Here is a 19,646-nt window from a genome sequence, read left to right on the forward strand (position 1 = left end):
CCCATTGCTGGTCCCGGTCCGGTACGGGCGTGACACTGAGGGTTGCGATCCATTGCCGGTCACAAAAAAAGACAAAAAGGGGAAAAAAAAAAAAAAAAAGATGACTTTTTCTTTATAGTTTCCTTTTGGGTGTGCTGGAGTGGAGGCCAGCTTCCCTGTAGATTCCTAGATACTCAAGGAAGAAGAGTATGAGCCTCACCCGCGATGCCGTAGTGCTGCGCGGCGGCGCAGGCCAGGCGGCCCGGCAGGTACGGGGAGAATTCAGCGGCGTAGCCGTGGCGGCCCGGGACCCTCAGCGTCCGTGCCGCTCCGCCGCGCACCGCGCTCATCCCGCCCGCCGCCTCCGGGCCTTGCCGCCCCAGCCGCGGAAGCAGGTCCGAGTCGGCGGCGAACCGTCTCGTCTCGGCAAGAAGTTAGAGAGAGACCGAGGAAGACCGGGCGGAAGTGAGAGCGCTGGTGACCTGAATTCTAGATTCCGATTGGTCCGCAAAGGAAAGGGCGTTGACTCCAACGGAGACCATTTTTGCTTTGGGCAAAGCGAAACTGAATCGCGCCAGCTGCGACCTAACGTGAGCATAGGGTTAGGTGGTAGTTCCGACAATTTATATTGTGCGTCTCAGCCTCCACTGCGGGGCTATCTGATATTTATGAATTCGTTGAGCTTTTGGAAAGACCGACATCAGGAAATTTTCCCTGATGATTACAAAATGAGATAAGTTATGGCAAATTCTGAAACCATGCAGCTAGTCCAAAAGGGGACTGAGTGCTGTGTTTTCCGAGGTAACTTGAAGTATTGCTAAGTCAGTGGAGTCGTGCGGTCCTAAGGAATACGGGCGTGGACTAGTAGGCTATTTCCACACTATAACTGGAAAGATGACACACCATCTCCAGACCAGTTCCCGACGTTTGGCAAACGACGACAGACGGCCAGTTCTAGTGAAACTCAGGCTTATTCATCCATTCACTCAAGCATTTGCCAAGCGTGTACAGTGAGTTGTGGAAGATGATCATATATAATTTATCTGCTAAATTAAGACACTTTTGAGAGTGAAAGAGGATGTAGTTAATAGTTAAGCCAGGTCTACAGGCACAAACCAAGTGTATGACCGCCTTAACTATTCACCAAGCAAAGTGCTAAGCACTTGGGATTTAAAGCAATAGAGTATGGTCCATGTCCTCAAGAGATTAGAGTCTAACAAAGAGAAGGCATGTAATCAGTTAAGTGTAATCAAAATACTGTAGGTGCTATGTGAAATATATATGGGGTATTTATAAAAGGAGATCGTCAGTGCTGGAGGTGGGGGGATGGCAGGAAAAGCTTCAGAAAGGAGGTAATCCTTGTGGCCAGTGCACACAGATGAGTAGGTTTCCTTTAAATAGACAAGGAGATGGAGGTCATTGTAGGAGCAGGAATAACACGAACAATCCAGGAGGCTTAAGCTGACATGATCCATGGGGATGGTGGCTGCCTGGACTCAGCCCGACCAGATGCAGGGGTATGGTAAGGAGAATACTGGGTGGAGGGACTAGAGTGTTGTACTGGGGCTGGATCATGAAGAGTGTTGTATACTATACCAAGGGAACTGGATTTCTACTGTAGTTTAAACAATGGAAAGTTTGGAAGTTTCTAATGTGAGAAATTAAATGAACACGTTTTAAAAGATCTTCTGGCAAAATTAATCTGGAAGATTGAGATTGAAGTCAGGGAGGCCACTTTAGCAATAGTTAAAGCAAAAGATAAGAACTTGAACACAGGCTATCATGATGGGAGTGGAGAGTAAGGATCAGATGGGGTTTTTAAGGCAATAATTCATAATATATGGTACATAAAGAAGAGGGAGGGGTCCAAATGACTTCCAGGTTTCTGACTTAGGTGCCTGGAGGAATGCAGGGACTGTTCACTGAAATAGGGACTTTGGGAAGAAGAGCAGATTTGGGAAGAAAATGAGCTCCAGTTTTAATATGTTGAGTGTGAATTTCTTATAGGCTATTGGACATACCATTTGGGACTCAGGCAAGAGTTCTTATTTGCATGAAGATAATATGTAAGCCATGGAAAAGATTGCCCTCAGGAAGAGAGTGATATGAAAAGAGACGAGGGCCAAAGAATTTAGAGTATGTAAGGCTTGGCAGAGGAAGAGAAGCTAGGGAAAGACCCACAAGAAGCATCCTATTGATTCATTAGTTAATCTGTGTAAGAATACAGCTCAACGTGGGAGGATTTGCACACTGCCTTCTGATGCATGCTTAGGTGGATAGATTAATGGGTGGATCCTTTATGAGGAAAATGACTCAACAGAGTTCTTAAGAATATTGAAGGAAATAAAATATCTATTAAAATTGCCTGTCACATAGCAGACAGGGGAAAAATGGCAACCATTACTATGGTAGCAGGCAAGAATTTGCTAGCACAATCAAGTATGCAAGAAATGGAACAGTTCTTCATTTTCTTCAATCAACTTAAATCTCCATCCCCCCAGACTGTTAGAAAATTCAGGCTTATCATGTTTGGTGATTCCTGGCACTCCCTAGGGCCACACTAGAGTCCGACTCTATAGTGTAAAGTCCACAAATACAGGGTCATTATTTCGTTCACCGATGTATCTCCAGTGCCTAATAACAGTGCCTGGCAAAAGAAGAGTCTCTAATTTGAGATAGTGCCCTTTGCAAGTCTGAATGGGCATACAAATATGCATTTCCATGCCATGCTTGAATACAGGCAGGGCCTAGGCTTCACTGTGGTAATGGGCTCCCACTTGCCTGAGGGCCCCATGAAACCATTCCTGCCAGAGAGCAGGGCCACATTGCTGTCACCTCTCCATGCTTCAGAATGTCCCCTCTCAACCTCTGCTCCCTAACTACCTCCACATGGTCATTTCTTGTTGCTCCCTCCTCAAGGACACATCAGATCTCTGCTCAGTGAGTTTAAGCTTTCACCAAAGATTATGAGCAGCTTCTGCACCAGTTCTTCAAGTGCTCTGAGGCCAGGGATTTATGCAAATTTAAACTGTGGTCATGGGGTTTAGACAGTTTCCCTACCATCAAATGGCTATTACAGGTTGAGGGTCCGTAAACCCAAAGTGGATTGCTGCGAGTGGAAAATTACACACTTGACTTCACATGATGGGTCACAGTCAAAACGCTTACTGAAGGACTAGAGCAGTGTGCATTCATAACAGAACAAGAAATTATGTCAGTTTATAAAATCAGAGACTTGTGAGACAAACACTGTTAGTAATGAGACAGATGACCGTGGGGGAAATAAAAAAAAAAAAAAAAAAAAAACTACAGCAAAGTACAAATTAATACCTTAATAAATTGTCCTGCTATACTTTCAATGAACAAAAATAAATGGCATCAATCAATCAATAACAACAATTGACAGTAACAACATAGACATGTAGAAGCAGACAGAATAGTACATATGCCTCCCCCAAAACACACAAGCCCCAAATTCTAACCCTCTCCTGTGAATCTGAGATGAGACAAGCACCTCATCACTCAGGCAGCATTCCTCATACAGGTGCTTCTCAACTTACGACAGGGTTATATTCTGGTAAATATATTGTAAGTTGAAAATATCGTTAAGTCCAAGATGCATTTAATACACCTAAACTACCATACATCATAGCATAGCCTAGTTTACCTTAAACATGCTGAGAACACTTATATTAGTCTACACTTGGGCAAAATCATCTAACACAAAACCTACTTTCTAATAATGTGTTGAATATCTTGCGCAATTTATTGAATACTGTACTAAAAGTGAAAAACAGAATGGTTGTATGAGTACTTTACAGTTTCTACTGAATGTATTGCTTTTGCACTATTGTAAAGTCAAACCATCATTAAGTCAGGGACCATCTGTATTTCAAATCATTTCCTCAGAATCTTGTTGGGTGATTTTTATAATATAGATACTTAGGGCACACTGTAGAAATATTCATTCAAAATTCCAAGAAGTGGGCTTGGAAATACGCATTCTAACAAGCTCCTCTGGGTGATTCTCAAATGCTGGCCAAAAGTACAGACAGAGAACAAAAACATTTGGAGAGAAGTGCTCAGCACTCACAGGGACTTGTGCAATGGAAGCAAACAGTGTAGCTAAAGGGAGAATATGCTCCAGGCAAAGTGACATGGGTTTCTTAAGAAGGTGAAAGAGGGATATCTGTACAATATTGATGCGTCATATAAAGAACTAAGAATTGCATAACATCTCCTGAACCCAGAGGAGACCATCAGAACTGAATTACTCATGTAGCAATAGGGTTGTCCGGAACCAGGCTCATGTTCAATTCTTACCATCAACTTTATTTTTTTTTTTTTTTTGTCTTTTGTCTTTTTCCGTGTCCAGCAACGGATCGCAACCCTCAGTGTTGCCCCCGTACCAGACCGGGGACCGGCAACGGGATTGCAACCCTCGGTGTCGCTCCCGCGCCTCGCTCAGCCAGTGAGCGGGAACCGGTCTGCATGTGGGATCCGAACCCTCGGGCGGGAGCGCCACCACGCTTCCCAAGCGGCGCGCTTATCCTGTGCGCCACCGGGCCAGCCCTTACCATCAACTTTAAAGATTAAAGCTAAGGATTGGATTTTAGCTACATACTTCATTTTTATTAGCCTATAAATATACAGATTGTAAGACTTACTCTGACCATCCTAGAAGTTTTTATTCAAGGGGCAAATTTTTCATATTTGTTTTCTTTCAGGTCCTGTGCACTAATGTAAACCCGAGATCCCAATGCACTTGATACCACTTCACTTACATCCCCCTTGTGCTGTATTTTCAAAGGTGACACGAGATGGCTTATGATGACAAGATGGCTTCATCGGTGTCATCCCCTCGGCGTTGCTCCCGCGCCTCGCTCAGCCAGCGAGCGGGAACCGGTCTGCATGTGGGATCCGAACCCTCGGGCGGGAGCGCCACCACGCTTCCCAAGCGGCGCGCTTATCCTGTGCGCCACCGGGCCAGCCCTTACCATCAACTTTAAAGATTAAAGCTAAGGATTGGATTTTAGCTACATACTTCATTTTTATTAGCCTATAAATATACAGATTGTAAGACTTACTCTGACCATCCTAGAAGTTTTTATTCAAGGGGCAAATTTTTCATATTTGTTTTCTTTCAGGTCCTGTGCACTAATGTAAACCCGAGATCCCAATGCACTTGATACCACTTCACTTACATCCCCCTTGTGCTGTATTTTCAAAGGTGACACGAGATGGCTTATGATGACAAGATGGCTTCATCGGTGTCATCATGATGGCTGCAGTCTCAGTTTTGCTGACACAAGCAGGTAAATTCCAGTGTAAACTACATTATCCTGACTGAATAAAGGCAGAGTGAGAGCGCTCACATTCTTTGACCTCAAAGAATGGAGCCAGACCACAGAGCAGATCAGCCAGGCCACCTCCAGTGCTTGCACCTGCAAATGAAAAGGAAGCTAATAAACTGATCCCCATACTGTCCCTCTAGGAGTAGCTACTACACATGAAAATCCTTGGGGAGGATGCACTTCCCCAAAGTGTGACCCTTTTTTTTAATGTTTTAATCACAATGAAAATGTCAACGTTGGTAGGAATTAAATAAATAAACATTTTATGAACTTAAGTAAAGTTTTCATTTCATTTAAAGGTGTTAACACATAATGGCAGAGCCTGGAATATCTGTGCAAGAAAGTAAGGAAGTGCACAGAAAAATGACAAATACTGTCAAATGAACACAAGAACCTGCATGAGGGGCTCTACCTGGACAAAGTTGGGCTAATTAAAATGTCAATAGTTACAGATTATAAACTACTGAATAAAATAAGAGCCTATGAGACCATAGCGATATGAACAAATAATGAGAAAGAAGGCAGAGTTTTTCCTTATAGTAGAATTCCTGTTGATAACGATAGAAGGTATGAAATTACAAGATAATGATTTTGCAATCACCAGTAATAATTATGTTAAGCAAGACTCATGAATGAATGTTAAAAACTAGTGGGAGGAAGTATAAAGAGAAACAGGACATATACATAGTTTCAGAGTGTCTCCCCACAAGATTCTTATTAGTTACAAAGGAAAAAACAGTAACTTTATGGTGAAGAAAACTGGCAAACACCACCTTCACCAAGTGATGAAACATCTCTAGTAAAGGGACAGATCGACATCATGTGCTTGCTGATGTGATGTAGTGGGAGGAATGCAACGGCACTTGTGTGATGTTTCCGCCAAACCACATAACCTGAGGAATGCAGACCACGAAGAAATATCAGACAGACCCAAAATGAGGGACATTTTTCAAAATAACTGGCCTGTACTTCTCAAAATATCAAGGTAATGAAAGACAAATTAAGACTGAAGAACTGTTACCAATTAAAGTACGCTAAAGAGACATTACAACTAGTACAACATATGATACTGAGTTAGATCCTGGATCAGCAAGATGTTTTTCTTTTGTTGTAAAGGACACTAGAGGACAATTGGCAAAAGCTGAAAAAGTTCTGTAGATTAGTTACAGATAGCTCAGTTGGCCTTATTACACCAAGGTCCCACTACTGGCCAGCCACAAAAAAAAAAAAGTTTTTTACCTATGTTAATTTCCTGATTTTGATCATTATGTTGTGTTTATGTAAAGGAGCATGCTTGTTTTTAAGAAATATATACTACATCTGCAATTTATTCTCAGCCATTGAAAAATTATACATAGATAATAAAGTGTGATAAAAAATTATACATAGATGATAGATAAAGTGTGATTTGGGAATCTGTATGGGACTTCTCTGAACTATTTTTGCAACTTTTCTGTCTGTAATTATTCAAAATAAAAAGTTTTTTTTTAAGTCTAGTACATTAAAAACAAACCTTATTGACAATTAATGTTAAGTAAATTGAAAAGTTTTAGAATTATGAAAATCTATGCTGTTAACTAAATTCAGTATTCTGAAATCTGCTGTTATTTTCCACTACCCTTAAGAGAAAAAACTTTCCAGGAGCTACAAAATAAAATTAAATCTCCCCTCCCCCATCTCACTAACATAGATCTGCCTGTAGATTTCTTCTGAAAGAATCTTTTGTTACCTACACCCACTGCCTTTCTGGGTTCTTTGATGGTGCCCTCTATGCAGGAAGAGTCTTAGCCTTCCTATCTCACAGGTGAAATCTGTCCCCTTTCATATTCTCCATCAAGACTGAATACTTCCAGAAATTCTAACCCATCTCTAAAACTTAGCTTCTGAATCTGAAAAAAAAAAATGCATCTATTATAGTTCATAAGAATTGTAATTGATTTTCTTATTTTCCTCCTTTCTTTGAATTGTCATACAGGTTACCTTTTTGTGATAAATTTAATAAATCCAATATAAGATAATGATTATTAAGGGTTTTTTTTAAATGGAGAAAGCAGTGAATTGAGTGTCAAAAGTCCCTGTGTTTTGGAAGAAGACGTTTCACCATTTTGATACTACATTTCCTCATCTGTAAAATGAGTGTGATTGATTTTGAATCTTTTTATCTCAATATTATGACTCCAAGACTTATTATAAAGAAAATTTATTATAACTAAAAGTTATTTAATTTAAACAAAGACCACTAAATGGTAGCCAAGCTTTACCCCAAAACTTGGAATGTACATTTCATAGACAACAGAATAACATTTCCTTTTAGTGGCGAGGTGATTTTAGGTAGCCTCACATAATCCAAAGCTTAATTCAGAAAGTAAATGTTGCTGAAAATCATGCCCCTCGAGAACTAGAAAGTTAATGGTGCTACAAAATTAAAGGAGAGGTAAATTGACCTTGAATTGATTTTCTTCAAAATCTTAGTATTTATTTTTAAGATCTTCATCCAAATATGTAGAAGTTTCTTTGTATGTATGTTTTATAATTTAAAAAAGTAAGTCATGCACATGGTTAAAAAATTATTCAAAGAACTGAGAAGGAGACTGAAAAATTAAAGGCTCAAGTGAGAAGGAGACTTGCTTCTCACTCTAGAGCCTTTAATTTTTCAGTCTCCCTCCTCAGAGAGAAGTATACTGGTTATGGAAAAAAAGCTGTTGGGAAAATAGAATAGTTTGGTCAGGGCCCTCACCTCACCTCCAGTTGGGTGTGGTTCAGCATCCTTTGTAAGCGTGTGTGCATGTGTGCGTGTGTGCGTGTGTGTGTGTGTGTGTGTGTGTAGTTAGTGCGCATGTGTGCCAATGTATCTTTTTGTTTTGTTGCTGTTCTTGTGTTCTTCAGAGAAAGAAAGAGAGAGAGTAAAGAGAGTAGTTTTAGTGAAGCAGGTGGGCGGGCGCCTGCCCCAAGCATCTGCCCTGCACCGCCATGCTTTCAAACCTGTGGCTTCCAAGGACCTTTTGGTCAGTTACCTAGCTCATAGACCTGCATGTGTGGGGTCTGGTGACCCAGCCTGGCATATGAAGGGTTTGTGACCCAGTCTGTGAACGGGCTTGAGGGGTCTGGGAGCTGCAGACCCAGCCCTAGCTCAATAACCAGCCCAGTCGGTGCAGGATTACCAGCAAGTAAAAGAGCCGAACAACTGGCGTGGTCGTGTAACTAGACAATTGGCGTCACGAACAAGGTTCCGACATTAGCAGAGCGCTACAATTGGCGCTGTTAGCAGGATTACAGACATTAGCCTTGCAGTAGCCATAGCCCCACAAAAGCAAAGTGCCGAAGTGCTTATCATATACCACCAATTGTGTTTTTAAAATGTGTCTGTGTGTATGTGTCCTGCCTATAAATTCATAGAATATCTCTGGAAAGAAGCACAAGAAAACCAGTAACAGTTTCTCTGAGAAGAAAAATGAAGACACTAGAAGACAAGATGAAACGATACTTACTAGTCATTGTATACTTTCTTTACTCTTTAATTCTATACCACATGCAACTATTAATTAAAACCCCCCATAATATATCGGGAGACCATTCCATATCAACGCATAGTTCCATCTCCTGCTTTTTAACAATACAGAAGTTTCCTAATCTAACTAAAATTACAAATATTCAGCTTCACCCTAAATAATATGGTTAAGAACAGGGTTTGGAACTAAGCAGATCTGGGTTTAAATACAGGCCCCACTACTAACCACAAGTGCAACCATGGGCAAGTTACTTCACTTCAATTTCCTTATTTGTAAATGGACATAAAAATAGTCTTTAGGGCTGTTGTGAGGATTTAATGAAAAATTACTCAAAGGGCCTACTTTTATGCCAGACACATACTAAGCACTCAGTGAAGTTCAAATTTTTTTTCTCTCCTGGATTTTTGGTAAGTTGAAGAAGTTGATTAAATATCTAAAACAGACAAAGGTGTTGTTGTTGTTGCTTATTATTGTCATTGTTGCTTGTAGTAGTCTTCTGCTCTGAATAAATAAGTACTGAAAAATGAGTGCTATTTTTTTACAGGTTTCCAAACTTTTATTCTTTTTTAGAATTACTTCTTTTTTTATTGAAACATATTAAGTATGCATATTTGTGGAGTACAGAAGTTGAATATCAATATATGTATACAAAGTGTAATACTCAAATCATGGTAATTAGCATATTCATCAAAACAATCATTTCTTTGAGATGAGGACATTTGATCTCCTCTCTTCTAGCCATTTGGTATCATGCCATAAATTATTGTTAATCATAGCTGCCTAGCTCAACTGTACACCAATAGAAATTATTTTTCCTATCTAGCTGTTATGTGTCCATTGACCAACCTCTGACTATCTCCCCTTCCACCTATCCTTTCCCACCTCTAGTAACCACAGTTCTGCTCTCTCCTTCTGAAAGTTCAACTTATAATTGTTAGTTTCTTTCTTTCTGAAAGAAAAATAAGTATTAAATTGTATGGGATCTAAGATCATGCATGTTTTGCAGGAAGCCTGTCTTTTATTTTTCAGGCAGTTAAACCTAACAACTGGAACACCAAGCATAGGGAAAAGAGTAGGAATGAGAGAAATGAGAAAGCAGGAAGCAATTATCTGGTCTTACTGTCAGCTAAGCTATCCATTTTGAATAGTTTAGGCCAAAACTAGGGAGGCAATTTGAGTCATTAACATAACATACAGCATATATAGCCTATCTACTATATTGCCACAATTACCAAGAATTGATTGTAGAACACTGTGCTCTGTGTTACTACTTGTTATGGACTGAATTGTGTCCCTTCCCCCCCACACTCGCAAAATCCGTATGTTAAAGTTCCAACCCCTCAATATGATATATTTGGAGATAGGGCCTTTATGGAGGTAATTAAAGGTTAAATGAGGTCATAAGCCTGGGGCCCTAATCCAATAGGACTGGTGTCCCTGTAAGATGAGGAGACAACAGAGTTCTCTCTTTCTCTCTCTGTCATATGGAAAGGCCATGTGAGGACACAGCAAGAAGGCAGCTGTCTACAAGCCAGAAAGAGAGCCCTCACCGGAAATAGAAGTTGCAGGTACCTTGATCACGGACTTCTAGCCTCCAGAACTGAAAGAATATAAACCTGTTATTTAAGCCACCCAGTCTGTGATATTTTGTTATGGCAATCCAGCAGATTAATACACTACTAAAGGAATTTCCCCTTTATCAGGACAACTTGGAAAAATGCTGTTGCTTTTGTTGATATATTTGCCCCATCTTCAATCAAAATTTTTTCTAAGGCCAAAAAACAAACAAACAAAAAAACCAACCAAAAACTCACAAAAATATAGATAGACACTACAAATTCAGAAACCTTTCAAGAATTTAGTGATTAACAGTTAAACTTTTATGACAGTAATTTAATCACCTTCATTTTACAAATTAGGAAACCAAGGCCAAAAGAACAGAAGCCAGCCCCTTCACTCCTGAGCTTGAACTGGGTTTAATCCGGGCACCCAAAGCTCTTACCATTACACCCACTGCTTCAGATCCACAGGCCTTTTCCATTCCTGGGGCTATAGGGTGTGGTAAAGGGGAGAGGAGGAGAGAAGCTGACTACATTCTCATCTTCCTGCCATAGTCATATCTCTAAGAAGAGGCCAAGGATTCAGGAACACTATCTTCCCTGAACCAAAAGCAGAACTTCCCAAAGAAGTCCTTATTCTCTCTTATTTTAGAATAGTTGATTTCACTCAATGAAATGAGTGACAGGCTACAGCCCACACTCCTTAACAATAACTGTCTAAATGGGATAATTAGCACTCTGAAAATTTAAAGATGGGTAGAAGTCTAACATTTAAAGTTAGGGTTTATAGATATCGTTTTTTAAAACAGCACATAACATTCCCAGACAGTCTTACACGTACGTGATGATTCCCCCATATGCCTTAAATTTCTATCCATTTATCTATCATCTAATCTCTCTCTCTGTCTTTATTTATAGATAGAGATACACACATGCCCACATACCATGTTGAAGATTAATATTCCTGTGACAAAAACTGTTGCCTGTGCAACATTCATTTTCCCATTCTTCCCTGGAAGCAAAACCCCTAAATTGTTGTTGCATATATGTGCCCAGGTTTAAAGCTATAGTTCCCAACCCACCTTGCAGATATCCCTTCTATAAGTGGGCATAGTTGGGTGAAGCTTCCAGGAAGCTACTTTAAAAGAGCTGACTCAGCAGGCAGGTGTGCCATTTGCCTGTTCTTCCCTCCTTCCTGCTGCCTGGAATATGAACATGATGGCTGGACTACAACAGCCATTTTTTGATCATGAGGTGACCTTGATGATGGAAGCTGTGAGACAGGACTGAGAAAAAAGGGATAATGAAGTCAAGATCCTTGATAAGAAAGGAGCCATCAATGGAGTCCTGGACACACTAAATCTTTACTTATTTTACATGGGAGAAAAATGTTTGTCTTTTTTGAGCATTGATTGTTTTGGATTTCTATTATATGTAGTCACCAGGATGTATGCTCCATGACAGCAGAAATCTTTGTTATGTTCAGCGGTATACACCAAAGACCTGGCATTTATGCATTCAGGAAATATTATCATAAAGTGAGTAGAATACAATGCCTAAACTATCAGCATATTTTTCATAATACTGCAATAGTAAACTGGGAAAATTCTGGGGGGTTTTGAAATGCTAAATAGGGGTTAATAAAATATCCAAGTAAGCAAACATGAAGCAGCTGGGACCTTGGCAAAGAGTGGTGCAGGAAGATTTATCCAATCTCAGCTAAAAATAGTGTGCTCTCCATGGGAAGGACAAAGGCTGGTGCCAGCTGGAGTAAACTGTTTATAGTGATCCTGGCCAGGAAAAAGAAATTCTGAGGGGCTCTGAAATATCAGCTGCCCTTACCTAGCCTTATGTGATTGTAGCATTGTAAGATATTTCATCCCACCTGTGAGGTTTCTAATATTTAAACAACTAAATATACAAACACATAAACCACACTCCTATACTGAATTGTGGGCACCATAAAGTGAAATCCAGGTCTGATTTTTATGTGTATTGAGCATCTTGAAGAATGACCGGTATATAGTAAACTCTCCATAAATGTTTGACCACTTGAGTTGAACTGGAAAATCAAGGAATAAGGGACATGAAATATTCCTTATCTTCTCCCATGTCTCCCCTCCCCTCGCACCACACCCCTGCCTTCACCTGCACTTTCTGAGTGGAGTCCAAGGTTGCTAGGGGTTTTGATGGAAGTAGAGTTAAGGACTGTCTGAAATTCCATCACTAGAAATTTATTCCCTGTGGGTTTATAAATTGATGACTTGAAGATTCCTCTTTTAAATGCAAGTAGGCTCTAGGACAAAGAAAACTAAATTTTAATCTCAACTTGCCCTTTCCTCCTCGATTCCATACTTTCCCTAGACTTTTATTTCTTCCTGTGTAAAATGGAAAGTTTTGACTCAATCAATTAGTTCCAACTAGGAGGGCTTGAAGACTATAACAGGGTTAGATAAATTACTGTAAATATTTCAAAAAGCCAAGCAGGAATTGTATGTTTTTAATTCTACAGCACAAGCCAGCCTAAAATTTAAATTTTCTCTGTTTTTAGGCTGAAATTATGTGACTGCAAAATGGTTATACTGGCTCTCTGATGTTGATATTAACTTGTGATTGACTGCTTATGAAATCATGATATTTCTGGGGCCCGTGGAGGAAAGAATTTTGAAAAGATTTCTAGGTATTAGGTTGATCTAGGGTTCGGCACAGCCAAGAGGACTAAAACGTAGAGCCACTGTCTGTCATGCACACCTTCCTGTGACTCTTAGCAGAAGCCTTGAGGAGGAGAGAAGGTGCCAGAGCATTCAAGTCCCCACAGGGAGGCCATTTCCTCCCCCCATTGTGACCCAGAGGCTCTCTCCTCAGACTCTAAACATTCAGCAGCACTTAGAAAAGATTCCCTTTGTTGTTATAATATGCTTGTCTATTACATGTTATCATCATCATTTGGGGGTACATGGTATTTCTCATCTGAGATAGAAACCATTTTTGTGTAAACATTCATTGCACCTCAGTGTTGTGTAACTTCTGAATTTGGCCAACTCTAGGGAGGACCATTTAATTAAAATATTGTAGGCAGGTATGGCCAGTTGTCAGGTTTCTGTAAAGATCAATAATTATATATATATATTTTTTTTTGTCTTTTTTTTTTTTTTGTCTTTTTCCGTGTCCGGCAACGGATCGCAACCCTCAGTGTCGCCCCCGTACCGGACCGGGGACCGGCAACGGGATCGCAACCCTCGGTGCCGCTCTCGCGCCTCGCTCAGCCAGTGAGCGGGAACCGGTCTGTATGTGGGATCCGAACCCTCGGGTGGGAGCGCCGCCGCGCTTCCCAAGCGGCGCACTTATCCAGTGCGCCACCGGGCCGGCCCCAATAATTATATTTAAATTTTGTTTTTATAACCACTGTGGTGACCTCATAAAGACTCTAACTGCAAATATTTACCAACCCACATCGTATTTAAAACTAGTTTATTTTTCCCATGGAAATAGACAGGAAGTAAAATAATTGAAATAGCGGTCTTTCCACCTAGGCGAATCATTATCCTAGGTAAATCCATACGTCACTATGTTTAAGGCTGCTTATGGTAGTTATGGGAAAGAATTCCAAAAATAGATGGATAATTTCTTTTTTCCTTTTAGCTCTGCATAGCATTGTGCTAGGCACATAGTAGGCCTTCAATCAATGTTTGCTAGAGGATAATGTAGTTGTTATCCAAAAACTTTAAGCATTATCTTCGAATATGATAGATACTGGACTGATGCCCTTCAGAAGGCCTTCAAGCTCTGAGAGTCTGTAATTATGAGCTAATTGTCTATGTTGCTCATTTTTATATCATTTCCTCACTTATTATTTTAGGTATACTTTCTTGTTTAGAATCTTAGAATCTGTGGTAATATAAAATGGTGCAGATGAGGAAAACAGTATAACAATTCCTCAAAATATTAAGCAGAATTACCATATAATCCAGCAATTCCACTTTTGGGTATATATCTAATGAATTGAAAGAAGGAACTCAAACAGATATTTGTACAACCCTGTTCATAGCATATTACTCATGATAGCCAAAAGGTGGAAGCAACCCAAGTGTCCATTGACAGATGCCATGGTCTGAATGTCTGAATGTTTTTGTCCCCACCCCCCCAAATTCATATGTTGAAATCTAATCACCAGAGTGGTGGAGTCAGAAGGTGGGGATTTTGGGAGGTGATTAGGTTATGAATGGGATTAGTGCCCTTATAAAAGAGGCCGGAGAGAGCCCCCTGGCCTCTTCTACCACATAAGGATATAGCAAGAAGGTGCCATCTATGAACCCAAAATCAGGCCTTCGCCAAACACCAACCCTGCTGGCACCTTGATTGTTGACTTCCCAGCCTCCAGAACACTGAGGATTAAATTTCTGTTGTTTACAAGCTATCCAACCTATGGTGTTTAGAGCAACCTGAACCAACTAAGACAACAGATGACTAGATAAATAAAATGTGATACATACGAAGGTACTTCACAATGTTTGTGGAAAAATACAATTGAAACATAATACTAATCTTTCCATGAACTTTTTGAAATACACTTATACAATGGAATATTATCCAGCCTTAAAAACAAAGGATATTCTGACGTGGATGAACTCTGAAGCATTATACTCAGGGAAATAAGCCAGGCACAAAAGGACAAATACTGTATAATTCCACTTATATGAGGTTTCTAGAGAAGTCAAATCCATAGAGACAGAAAGTAGAATGGTGTTTGCTAGGGTCTGGGGGAAGGGAGTAAAGGAGACTTCTTGTTTGATGGGTATGGAGTTTGGGAAGATGAAAAAGTCCTGGAAGTGGATGGTGGTGATGGTTGTTCTGCAGCATGAATGTACTCAATGTCACTGAACTGACACTTAAAAATGGTTAAAATGGTAAATTTTATGGTAAGTATAATTTACCACGGTAAAAAAAAAATAGAATCTTAATTAGAGTGTTGGTCTAGGATGTATATTTAGTGCACTCTGTGTTGAAGACCAGACCAAAAAAAGAAAAAAAAAAAATCTGTAAGATTTTGATCAATTTAATCTGAACATAGTAGAGAATGCATTTAATCTTTTCCCTAATTTTCTGGAAAGACAGAGCAGTTAAGAACACAGGCCTTTAGAGCTGGAGACCTTGGATTGAACCCAGGCCTTGTGCTTTTTAATTTGTGTGACAAGTAGTCTGCCATCTATTTGTGTACATTCAGCTCTTGGGCAGGATTAATATTTTACGTGATACTGAGCAGGTACTGACAGCCCCTTGATTCTCCATGTGGCTGGATAGGTGGTTGCCTCTTCCCTTCCGCAGGCTCAACTCAGCAGAGTAACATGGGGTGCGATAAATTGGCTCCTTCAAATATTCACAATGATAAGATCTCTGTGAGAATTAAATGAGGTAGCATGTGTAATTGTAAACTCTCATATGGAAGAGGCTATTATTTTAATTGTGTGCTTTCCAGCTTGGCTCAAGTACTAAACTTCTTCATGGCAGAAAATTTAACCCTCTAGTTCCCATTTCATTATTAATTCTCTCCATTATTCTTTTACTATCACTGAGAAATGAGGATTTCCAAATGCTGTTAGTACTTTGCTAGTCTTTTTTCAGGTACTTCCTAAAAGAATTGAGAGACATGATGAACCCCATATACATTTCAAGTTGCCCTCTAAAATGTTTTCTTATAAGTTTAAATAGCTGCAAATGATGTAATTTCAAGTTTATTGAAAATTAATGTCACTTAATTTTGTTTGGTTTGGTTTGGTTTAGCAGCTGGCCAGTACAGGGAAAGTACCCTGGATCTTGATGTTAAGTGTCACTTAAAAAGTAAAAATACTTTATCACTCTTAAATGTATCCAGTGGACTCTAACAACAATCGCCCTTTGATATTCACCTTTATCATATTGGTTATCTATTGCTGTGTAACAAATTGTGCCTAAACTTAGCAGCTGAAAACTGCTCACAGTTCTCTGGGTCAGATAAAAGTCTCTCACAAGACTGCAATCAAGGGGTCACCCAGGGGTCCAGTCACATCTGAAGACTAGACTGGGGGAGGATCTGCTCCCAAGCTCACTCACATAACGTCAGGATTCAGTTCCTTCTAGGCCGTAGCACTGAGGACCTCAGTTCCTTGCCTAATGGCCAGAAATCTTCCTCCGTTTTTTGGCACATGGGGCTCTCCATAGGGCAGTTCACTATATGGCAACAGGCTTCCCTCAAAGCAAACACGAGAGAGAGAGACAGAGAGAGAGAGAGAGCACGGAGGATGTGCAAGATGGACATCACAGTGTTTTCGTAGTCTAATCTGGGAAGCCTCATCCCATCACTTTTGCTGTATTCTCTTCATTATAAACAAGTCATTAGGTCAAGCCCACCCTCATAGGGATGGAATTACACAAGGGCATTAATACCAGGGGCAGGGATCATTGAAGACCATCTTATACAGGCTGCCTACCACTGACCTATAATCAATTTTTAAGAAATACTTAAATAGGTCATCTTTAACTGCTAAAATATTTTGTCATTTCTTTTTCTCCTTGAACTCATAATTCCATTCTACTATTCTCCTCTAAAATGTGTTCTAATGTAATATATGTTTATGCTTGGAATTATTTTATTGATCTCCATATGATATATCACTATAAGAAAATTATGTATATAAACTGATATTTTAACTTCAAAAATTTCTTAAAACCATATGGCTTTAAGGATTATTGTTTTTCTAAATTGAGTTATTTACTTATTAGTACTACTACTAGTATGATGAGTAACATTATTGTTCAAACCAACATAAACATTTAATAAAATTTGATAAATAATTATTAAACACAAAAAGTAAAATGACATTGTAAATACATTGCTTAATGCAATACAGTTGTTTATTTTTTTCAGTTAGTTCATTTATCCTTTCTTGAGTCACTAGTATATGAGGGGCTAATGATGGTTGTTAAGTGCCTTGTTTTCAGGGGAATCCATATTATATTCCCATTGAAGCAATCCAAACAAAAGAGGTAGATGAGAGGAATAACAAATGAACAGAGAAATGGTTGATGAATCATAGAGAGCCCAAGTAAAAATTAATATGGATTTAGGGTATCCAACAAACTTCTGGAAAAAAAATAATAAAGACTGAATAAATGTTCATGTAAATAGCGAACACCAACTTTATCTCCTAAAAAGAAAGCAAATTCTGAAACCTTCTCCCCACCCTAGCAGCACAGCAAAGATGCACTTGTAAAGGACAGAAGAGAAAATTTACAATAGAGGAAAACACATTCGAGAGTTTCTTTTCTTTTTTTTTTAAATTTTTTTAAACAAATTTGTAATCAGCAGGAGGAATAGGAATGATCATCACAATAGAAAGTGTATTATTTTCAGGACTCTTCTGTACTGAAACCGCGTGCTTTGGCTCAATGTAAGAGAGACTCAGCAGAGATAAACATATACTGGAAGTGATGCAATCAGCACCATGTTCACATGTGTGACAAAAGTTTAATTTCTGTTTTTGGTTATAAACACCGTAAGTGGCATGATAAAGATGTCTCAACTCATTGGGAAATAAATATGGAATGCTTTTATTTTCCACTTGCTGCCATCCACGATTTCTTATCTAATTCCCTTCATGCTAGGTAGCAGGACTATTGGTAAAAACTCAGTCTGTCTCATGTGACTTTGACACTTGAGTACTTACAAAGTATTACTAGTGTCACAAAGGCTAAGGACTTGAGAAAAGCTGAGGGGGATAATGCTATGGAATTCATGCAAAAGCAGGTTAGAGTAAGTAATTCCTTTCAGACCACAAGTCATAACTATAAAGCTCTTCAGTGGCTATTGATTCTGTCTGCCCAGCACCCTTGACTACTGCTGCCCACCCCTCCCTGCGCAGGCCTGGGCTTAAGACCAAGGCTGAGCCTTTCATAATCCCCCTATCTAGATACAGCATAATCCCCCAACAACACATGACCCAAGCCACTCTAGTCAGTTATTCCCTGGGACTTTTCTAATTGTCTTCCACTTTGAGGATAAACAGGCCTGAAAGTCCTAGAAATAATGGGCTTAGAATTGCTGGGTGGGGTATGTGCCTTATAAGGCAGTGGAGTTTGTCTCACCTCTCTTAAATGGACCAAAGACACCTCCCCAGCAGAGGTCAGGTGTACTGAAATTCACTTCTGCATAGTCTAAACTTTAGTATAGTATTTCAGAAATTAGAAATCAGAATAAGCCAGAACTACAAAAGGTAAAGGAATTGTCTGTGTTTGAAATAAAAAACTCTCATTGAAGCAGAAGACAGTAAGTAGATGTTGGATTTTAAATATTCATAAATGTAAGACTTTGGTTTATAATGCTGGGGTAATCTGTTTTACAGATAAAAGTTTCTGTTCTTTCCAAAAAGAGTTTGGAATGCTCTGAATCATACAAACATATTAAAAGTCTATTGAAATGGAAATGTCATTCAGAGACCTCAGGGATCAAGAATGATTATCTGAGACTTGTATATTCCAAACATAATTTAGTTGAAATTAGGAAGCTTTGATTGGTAAGATGCACAAAACATAAAGAACTAGAAGTTGAATATTTTACCTGAAGTTGTTTTTATACAGAAAGAGTGAGTATGAATGTATTTGTATGAAGCTAAAAGTGGTGTAAATTAAACCTTTTAAAACAATGTATTTTTTTCTGAAATTAGCTGTAAGCTGAAAAAAATAAAACAGAAATTTAACAGGCTATAGGAGAAGAACAGGGACTTCAAAGGAACTTCAAAGATAGGAAATAGGCAAAGAGCTTCAAAGAAAGAAAGGGAAAAAATGGCAATTTTAAATCTTGTCAAATAACAAAGTCTGGTTTTACAAAGGTGAAGATTGAACCAACTGCCCCTCACCCTTTCTTTTGTAGAAGAATAATTTATGAATCTCAGTTTTCAAAAACATATTCCATATTTAGATATTTTTATATTAAGCACTTTTTAAATATCTAAAGGAATATAATATTCTACAATGAATCGGGGAGATTTAATTTTTACCTTAATTTTTAAAGAATATAGTTTCATTGGTTTTCTCAGTAGTGGTAAGTACAGTTGGTAAAGAATACAAGATTGGAATTACTATGTTTTACTGCATTAACAAAGTAGGAATTGTGCACTAAAATTAGTTATATCTATGTAAATAGTTATGTTTATGTTATTTAACATAATAGTTATATTATGTAAATAGTTATGTTTCTGTAAATGTGATTA

General features: G+C 39.0%; 1 protein-coding gene across 1 annotated transcript in view; it reads right to left on the bottom strand.

Moving 5' to 3' along the window:
• Window positions 1–513, bottom strand: part of PEX7 (peroxisomal biogenesis factor 7) — a 75,321-nt gene extending 74,808 nt beyond the window's left edge. The window contains exon 1 of the mRNA XM_008574471.1: window positions 200–513. Coding sequence (XP_008572693.1) covers window positions 200–329 — 130 coding nt within the window. The 5' untranslated portion in view covers window positions 330–513. The remainder of the gene's footprint in view (window positions 1–199) is intronic.
• Between the last annotated feature and the right edge of the window lie 19,133 nt (window positions 514–19,646).

The sequence above is a fragment of the Galeopterus variegatus genome, unplaced genomic scaffold, assembly GCF_000696425.1.
Source record: "Galeopterus variegatus unplaced genomic scaffold, G_variegatus-3.0.2 Scaffold4, whole genome shotgun sequence".
Taxonomy (NCBI): domain Eukaryota; kingdom Metazoa; phylum Chordata; class Mammalia; order Dermoptera; family Cynocephalidae; genus Galeopterus; species Galeopterus variegatus.